Source organism: Amyelois transitella, chromosome 21, assembly GCF_032362555.1.
Source record: "Amyelois transitella isolate CPQ chromosome 21, ilAmyTran1.1, whole genome shotgun sequence".
NCBI classification, from domain to species: Eukaryota; Metazoa; Arthropoda; class Insecta; order Lepidoptera; family Pyralidae; genus Amyelois; species Amyelois transitella.
In genome coordinates, this window is record NC_083524.1 from 2,004,634 (window position 1) to 2,013,231 (window position 8,598).

General features: G+C 37.5%; 1 protein-coding gene and 1 long non-coding RNA gene across 2 annotated transcripts; one reads left to right on the top strand and one right to left on the bottom strand.

The window, feature by feature from the left end:
• The first annotated feature begins 880 nt into the window (after positions 1–880).
• Positions 881–3,696, top strand: LOC132903045 (uncharacterized). Its single transcript, XM_060950295.1, has 2 exons — positions 881–1,293; positions 2,870–3,696. The coding sequence occupies exons 1-2, from the start codon at positions 1,119–1,121 to the stop codon at positions 3,643–3,645; spliced, it is 951 nt and encodes a 316-aa protein (XP_060806278.1). The 5' UTR covers positions 881–1,118; the 3' UTR covers positions 3,646–3,696.
• Positions 1,301–7,626, bottom strand: LOC132903046 (uncharacterized). Its single transcript, XR_009657308.1, has 2 exons — positions 4,459–7,626; positions 1,301–2,326 (listed from the first exon to the last, which is right to left on the bottom strand). It is a non-coding gene; the product is annotated as an uncharacterized LOC132903046 (long non-coding RNA).
• Positions 7,627–8,598: the final 972 nt, after the last annotated feature.

Sequence of the window (8,598 nt, forward strand, 5' to 3'; positions counted from 1 at the left end):
AGTGCCTTCAGGAACCCATTTAATTGGTCCAGGATTTGTATTTCAACATGACAATGATCCTAAACACACGTCGAAACTATGCAAGGATTTTTTAAAAGGAAAAGAACAACAAAATGTACTGAAACTCATGATGTGGCCTCCGCAGTCCCCAGACCTAAACCCCATTGAACTATCGTGGGATCAGTTGGATAGACAAATACGAAAACGTTGTCCTACATCTCAGGAAGACTTGTGGAGAAAGTTGCAAGACGAATGGCAGAAGATATCCAAGACAACATTGGACAAATTAGTGGCTAGAATGCCGAAGCTTTGTGAGGCCGTCATTAAAAACAAAGGTGGACATATAGACGAGTCTAAAATTTAAAAACTGTATTATGTATAATGTCTTAAATATTGTTAATAAAGGGGTCGGCACACATAGACTTGCAGTGTGTAGGGATCGAAGACCAATCCCCGCTGGTGCAGTGCTCGCGCTGCCTGGGCTTCGGCCACAGCAAGAGCTACTGCACGGAGTCTGCAGACCTGTGCGTGCAGCCATTGCGGAGGACCCCACCTGAGGTCGGAGTGCGCAGACTGGAGTGCTTCCATACCGCCAAAATGCAACAACTGTAAGAGAGCAAACCTAAGAGACAAGGAACACAATGCATTTAATGGATCTTGTCAGGTGCGGAAAAAGTGGGACGCCAAAGCCAGATCATCGGTTGCGTACTGCAAAGGGCGACCAGAAGAGAAAACTTCCCTACAGGTTTGCACAAGCGAACCTGCAGAGGAAAAGACTGGCAACCGACGAGCTCAGAATTGAGGCAGACAGGAGGAAAATAGAGGTGGCGCTAGTACAAGAACCCTTTGTTGGCAGGGAGAAGAGTATGAAGAGTTAGGGCGCTTTTAGTGTCACGCGGATTTGCTCACGCACGCGGGATTGGCCCGCATGCGTAGCATCCGCAAAGAACAATTTCATATAGGTATCTATTGTAAAGCGTGATAAACGCACGCGGGACGCGGGGCGCTGTGCGGGGCGTCACCCCGGTGCGGGGTATCCGCATGCGTAAGCGCTGCCTACAACTTCAGTGCCCATTTTAGAGTCGAGCGGGGCGCACGCGCCGTATTGTACTACCGAAATGAAAATCGATACAGAACGAGTAATCATTGAAGTTCATCTGCGGCCCGTTTTGTGGGATAAACGCAATGAATTATACAAAAACAGGGACGCGAGGGAGGCTGCATGGAGAGATATTTTGAAGGAATTGGCACCTAACTACGAAAATTTGAGCGAAGAGGAAAGAAAAGTGGCGGGTATGTGTTTGGTTCATTATTTTATTTATACAAGCATCATTACTTTATTAATATAAGCATAATTATTTAATTCACAAATAACATCAAAAACCTTCTAAAACCTTTTGAGTTTAGTTAATTAATTATATATCGGTGTTGCCAGGAGACTTTTCCTTCATTGATAAAGTAATCTGCAAATATATCTCTGATATTACTTGCCGACGTATTACTACTTTCAGTCTGCTGCCTGGGTAGTGGTCCCGTAAAACCATTTGTGACAAATGTATGGCTGACCATGTAGCCATCCCGTTTCCTTATGAAATTGTGAAGTACACATGCCGTCTTGACTATTAATTGTGCTAGATCTAACTTGACAGTCATGGATCTGTGAAATATTCTAAATTTATTTGACATAATTCCAAAAGTGCATTCTATGTACCTTCTAGCTCTGGACAGACGGTAATTAAATATTTTCTTTTTGTAAGGTAAATTATCACGAGCATAAGGCCGCATCACATGTGATGATAAACCAAATGCCTCATCTCCCACTATCACGAACGGCAACTTTGCTCTTACACTAGATGGATAAGCTACTTCGGGGCAAATAATAGGCAACTCTTGCGGGTCAGGGATACCCAACGTGTTACTTTCCAGTTTCGTATACAATTGACTCCTTCTAAAGATGGTTGAATCGGCGTTGCTTCCACTGGTACCGACATTAATATATGTAAAATTATAATCAGCATCACACATTGCGAGGAGCACTACAGAATAATATTTCTTATAATTAAAATATAGTGATCCACTGTGCGGCGGCCGAATCACTCTTATATGTTTTCCATCAATAGCACCCAAGCAATTAGGAAAATTTGTATATGTGAGAAATCCCTCTGCGATTTCTTTCCATTTGATCCCATTAAGCTGTGGAATACATTCAGACTTTAGTTCAATCCATATTATGTAACAAACTTGTCTTACTATTTCGCTAATTGTTGCAATTCCAATCATATAGGAATAGTGTAGATCAGTGAATGTATTACCAGTTGCCAAATATCTGAAAACAAAAACAATATATTAATAATATGATAACATAATATATTAATAATGCTGACATCAGACATAAGACAGCAGCATTTCCCGATTCAATCCGGTGTTTTTCCAAAAATCCTTAAATGAAGTTCTAATTATTTTTGTAAAAAATGAATTATTTCCATTCAGTAAAATTTGCCATCATCAATATTATGGGTACTTTTCCTTCAACTGCGGCCTTATTTTTCCACTCTGTATAGGTATATATATATTGCTTGATTTATCTAATTCTTCATGAGACAGTGTAAAGTTGACAACATGTGTGAATTAAGGAGGGCCTTTAATCGAATGCAGTTAATTTTCCAACTAATATCAGATTTGTACACACGGCCACAGATCAAGCTTCCCAAAACCAGTATAAATAGGACTCATGCGTTGTTTATTATCGTAGACGACTCGCCGCCCGGCGAGGCCCTAGCAAGTTCCGTTTATTGGTACTGGTTTTGGGTAACTTGATCTGAAACTGTGTGTACTTTTGCCACTTACTTATTATATTTTGTCATTTCAGACAAGAAAATACAACAACGCTGGCGAACAGCAAGGGACACTTACCAGAAAGACAAGATATCTGAAAAAAATCAGCCATCCGGCTCTGGGAGTAAGAAGAAGAAGAAATATTCTTACTATGACATTTTGACTTTCTTAGACAGTACAACGGAAACTGTTGGAGAAGAGTCACTCTGCGAAGAAATGTCTGAACAAAGTAATTTAGAAACACCTAATGAGTCCACGCAACCAGGTACTTCACGTCAAGAAAGTTCTCAACTAACATCAAAACAAAAACAAGTAAAATCTAAAAAGCAGGCACCATCTGAATTTGAGGCACAGTTATTAGAATGCTTAAAGTCTAATCAACTGGAGCTAGAAAGTGAGGATTTGGCTTTCTTTCAGTCTCTGCAGCCTTCATTAAAAAGATTCACTAGATATCAAAAACTAATGTTCAGAACAAAAGTGTTAAATATAGTTATGGAAATGGAAAGTCAAACACAACCTGCATACTACAGTCCCATACCTACAACAAGTTCTAGTGCTTTTACTGAGCTTGACAGTTTCTCACCGATAAATCAAGATTACCAAACCAATAGTATAATCCAGGATACTTCGAGTCTTAACGACAATGCTATTAGTTCTGCTGCAGTGAATGACAATGAAACTCTTATTTCGACTGAAAGCGGCTTGTTTAATATCACATCTTATGACGTAATTTATACCCCAGCAACAACATCATCTACAGGCGAAAGAAATGTCAACGCTCAGGATACAAATTTACAAAGAAATGAATGATGTAAAATTTGATTTTTTAATTTATGAATAAAACTCTTTTTATTAAAATGAGTACGATTAACTTTTTTTCTCCAGTTTCTCTCTAATTGTTTGTTTAGTCATATGAGTGCGGTTGTACACACGGCACAGATCAAGTTACTCAAATCCAGTATAAGCGGGACTCCGACGGGTTACCTAAGTATGATAATACGCAAGGCGCGAGTTCCATTTATGCTGGTTTTGGGTAACTTGATCTGTGGCCATGTGTACTTTATCAGATAAAAAAAAGGATTGTGTATGTAGGTTGAACGTACCAATCCCAAACCAATTAAGGACTTTTTTTGACTTTAAATTACTGTCATGTGCAAACCTATAACTTTTATCTATATTATAATAAGTAGCGTGTGATGAAAGGTGGGAATGATTCCACTTTAATGGTGACATTTTATGAGTGAAATAATCTTATTTTATGAAATTTCAACAATTAATAACCAATGACGCGTTACTTTACGATATTTCAAACAAAAAATCATTATTATACCGTTTATTTAGACTGGATAATTACTTAGAACATGTGTTGTATGATGTCTCAATAGTTGACCACGATGGTCAACTACCGAAAAAAATCATTGATTTGATTTTTGTTTAACATTTTTGCAGTTGACCAGAGTACATGACAAATTTTTTTTTTGCACATGTAAATTTACACATGACAGTAATTTGAAGTCAAAAAAGTCCTTTACTGGTTTGGGATTGGTACGTTTATCCTACCTGTTCAAATCCCTTTCCACTAAATCATAGCAGGAAATTAAATATTTAAAATTTTAAACTTACCTTAATGTAATAGCGAGCCTCTCAATCGGTTGTATTGTAATCCTTCGTAAACTGCTTTATTGTAGCTTATTCTCAATTTTACACAACAGTTCATCAAAAGAACGAATGGACATTCGAAAGTAATTTTTAAATTTACGTTCATTATTTTGTAGTTTTCCAAAGTGTGTAACAAACGCCCCAGCAAGAAGCCTATTTTCAAGAAAGGGATCAACATGTACTCTTGTCTTCTTGTTTCGTCGTTTGTAAAGTATGTAAGCGACAGATATTCTTCTGACATTGATCATTTTTGAACACGTCTATACCGTTACGCAGCCCGTAGAAAACTGAAACTCATGCTGCGTATGATCCGCAGCGTGAAATTTTACGCATGCGGTCCAATCCCGCGTGCGTGAGCAAATCCGCGTGACACTAAAAGCGCCCTTACAAGGGGGTGCGAGTATTCCAGGCGGAGGCTAAAGATAACACAACCGTCAAGGCAGCGATAGCGGTATTTGACGCTAATATGACCGTAGTCCAACACCCATCCTTAACCACGTGTAACGTGGCTGTGGTGGAGATACTGATCGAGGCCTGGAGGATCGCACTAGTCTCTGTAAACATCGAGCCGGACAAGCCCACTGAACCACACCTGGAGCACCTAAAAAGAGTAATGGCGGAGCTAAAGCCGAAGCTCGTAATAGTGGGGGGGGGGGGGGATTTTAACGCAAAGAGCACGTGGTGGGGTAGCCACGAAGTGGACTATAGAGGAGAGGAAGCGGCCAGTGCGATCCACCAGATGGGCCTTCACATACTAAACAACGGTGATGTTCCGACCTTCGATACCATCAGAGGGGGCATAAGATACAGGAGCTTCGTTGACATTACGGCTTGCTCGACGGGGGTGCTAGGCCTGACCAAAGACTGGTGGGTGGCCGAAGATCTTATAAGCTCGGACCACAACGGTATTATTTTTGAAAGTAACCTTAAGAGATCCAGAGGTATAGTTATAAAACTTACCACCAGGAAATACAATACGAAAAAGGCCGACTGGAATAAATTCAATGAAAAGATAAAATTATTAAAACTAGAAAACAATGTAACAATAGAGGAAATAACAAGGGCAAAAAATATAGATGAAATAGAAACAGTAGTAGAAAATACAAATGTCTTGCTCTCCAATGCTTCCGAAAACAGTGGAAGAAGGCCACTGTGATCGTCCTTAAGAAGCCAGGAAAGGACAATTACAGAATACCAAAATCCTACAGGCCAATAGGACTTCTCCCCATCCTAGGCAAGATTTATGAAAAAATGTTGGTTGCAAGAATGAAGCACTGTCTCCTGCCAAAAATGAGTCCAAATCAATATGGTTTTATGCCCCAACGGAGTACCGAGGACTCCCTCTATGCCCTTATGCAACATATCAAAAAGAAGCTAAACCAAAAGAAGATCGTGACGTTGGTTTCATTGGACATAGAGGGGGCCTTCGATAATGCCTGGTGGCCGGCCATAAGGCTCAGATTGGCGGAAGAGGGATGCCCAGACAACATAAGTAAAAATACTTCCACAGAGTGATTCAAACCTTGTGTCATATAGTCGAACGATATATGTGTTGGGGCCAAAACTATATAATAATCTACCCGACAGTATTAAAGAACAAAATATAAAACAATTCAAGGCTACATTACAAATAATTTTAATTGAAAAATGTTATTATTCATTAGAAGAATTTTTAAATGATAAAATAATGTCTTAAATGTAGCAATGATATTTTATTTTTTTGACATTGTACAAAAACTTGTGTACCTCTAAATGACATTTTCTGACTATGTTCCCGCTTCGCCGAAAATAAATGAGGAACAGGAGCAAACCCTAAAAATAATGTTCAAATCCCCCTAAAAAGTAATAAGACTTAAGACCAATAAATTTGATAATAAATTGTTGCAGATTGAAGTGCAGAAGTTAAAATGCTTGCATGAAAGTGCTAACGATCCTGATGCTCAGTTTTTAATGAGCCTGTTGCTATTTTTAAAAGATGTTCCTTAACATCGTAAATTGCTGGTACGGTCAAAATTGCAGCAAGTTCTAATAGGTGAACAAAATACCATATTATCCCCAGTACTGTTTGATAATAGTGATTCCAGTCGATGTAGTGTTAATTACGGAGTGCCACAAAATAATTCAACACAAGGACATTCGCAACAATCTATGAGTATCCTTCCACAACAATTATCAGATGATACTCTAGTGTATCCCAAAGTATGAGTCGCCTAAAGAGTTTCCTACCCCCCTAACATTAGAAAACATTCATATGCTTATAGATATTTCTACGCTAGAAGTATTTTACATCAATTTTAAATTAATTTTTATACTAAATCTACCTCTGGTCAAACCCCAGGAATATGAAATTTATCATATATTTCCTCTACCAATTCCATATAGTCATCAAGACTCCACTTTCGCTCTTATCCAACCTACGAAACGATACTTTGAAATGACTACTAATAGAAATTCCTATATCCAATTTAATCATCTGGAATTCTGCAAAAAGCTTTCCAAGGGGCACTATATCTGTAACGATCCCAAGTAACAATTAGGCGCTAAAATAAGATTTATAATAAGTCTATAAAAGCGCTAACTAGATTCTAAAGTGGTTTATGGGTGTTTCAAATTAGTGTTAGAGCGCGCTCTAACCTTACTTTACCCCCGAATTAGGCACAATTTTTATATTACTTAAGGTTGGATAATGACGGTATACAAGAGTTATGGTAATTGGCTAAGAGGTACAATCAATGCTATAAGAAAGTTAAAATAGCGGTAACAGGATCTCTTAGCGATACAAGAGTGGTAAATAAGCGAAAATTAACTCTGTTAGCGGTAAAATGGTTTTATATTACCTCTATGGGTGCTAAGCGGGCAACAGGTAGGCGTCAACTGACTCCTTAAGCGGTACAGTAGAGATACAAAGGCGTTAATTATATTTTGAAGCGCTAAAATGGAAGTAAATAGGTGTTTTGTAACTGTCTGAACGCTATTCAAGATCCACAAATGGGATAAAGTTCTTTCTCGCACGAGGTTTTGATACCCGGAAAATATTGTTTCTAATTTTGCGATCTAATAATATATAATACTATTTTCAATGGCTAAAATAATCATAATGATGTTTATATTAAACAAGAAAAAGTGAAATTGTTTTATGGTGCGAAAGGAAGCGTATTTTTGCTGCGAAGGTAAGTACACTGTGAATATGTTACATATTTATTGGCAAATAATTCGAGCGCCCGATGTATGTTGTCTATTTACTGAAAACAAATGTTTTGTCTAATATGGAGTGACACATTTTTCTTGTAAAAAAGTTCTAAAATATTGCCTTATTGATCTTATAATACTGTACTAGTAATATAAATACATACTAAAGCAAAATACTTCATGGAAACCTTGTAAATATTTGTTTTTATAACCATAATCTAATATTTCATTATCTCAACATGGCGAGCAAACGAATTAAGGGGTCCGTAGTGCTCAAAACTTTAAACCATGTATTGATGTTATTATTCACCTGTTAACTGTTTTGGACGAGTAGAATACAAAGAAGTAGCTAGATATAAATTATTATATTGTTTTAACAATTAATTTTATATTATGATTTAAATACAATATTAGGTTTATAAACCTGACTATAAGACTATTAAATATCGTGTTTGTTTACAGATAAGACGAAAGCGTATAAAACTTACAAAAAACGCAAAAAAAAAATTAAAACCCAAAAGTACAAGGAAATGAACAGAGAGTAGAAAATAACAATATTGAAAATGAGACAAGTTCCAGCGCAGACCAGCAGCATGTCGGAAGTGCTGAACACGATCAACTAGAACAGCACTGTCTTCAACTAAATACATATTTAGATACGATGACTTCATGGGAAGCACAAAAATATCGAGCTTGTTCTTCATTTTATAGCCATGAATATGAATAATATTAAATGGTGACAATGACTGAATTTCTTTAATTTCTACAATATCATTATCTTTCGTGAGACAGTATTTATCTTTTGATTTAGTAGATGCGCGATGCGATCTTGCGCTTCACTGCTTTCCATAGGAATCTTCATTATCACTTGTAGAAATAGCACAATCATCATTTTGAAAAGCATGTACGGAACCT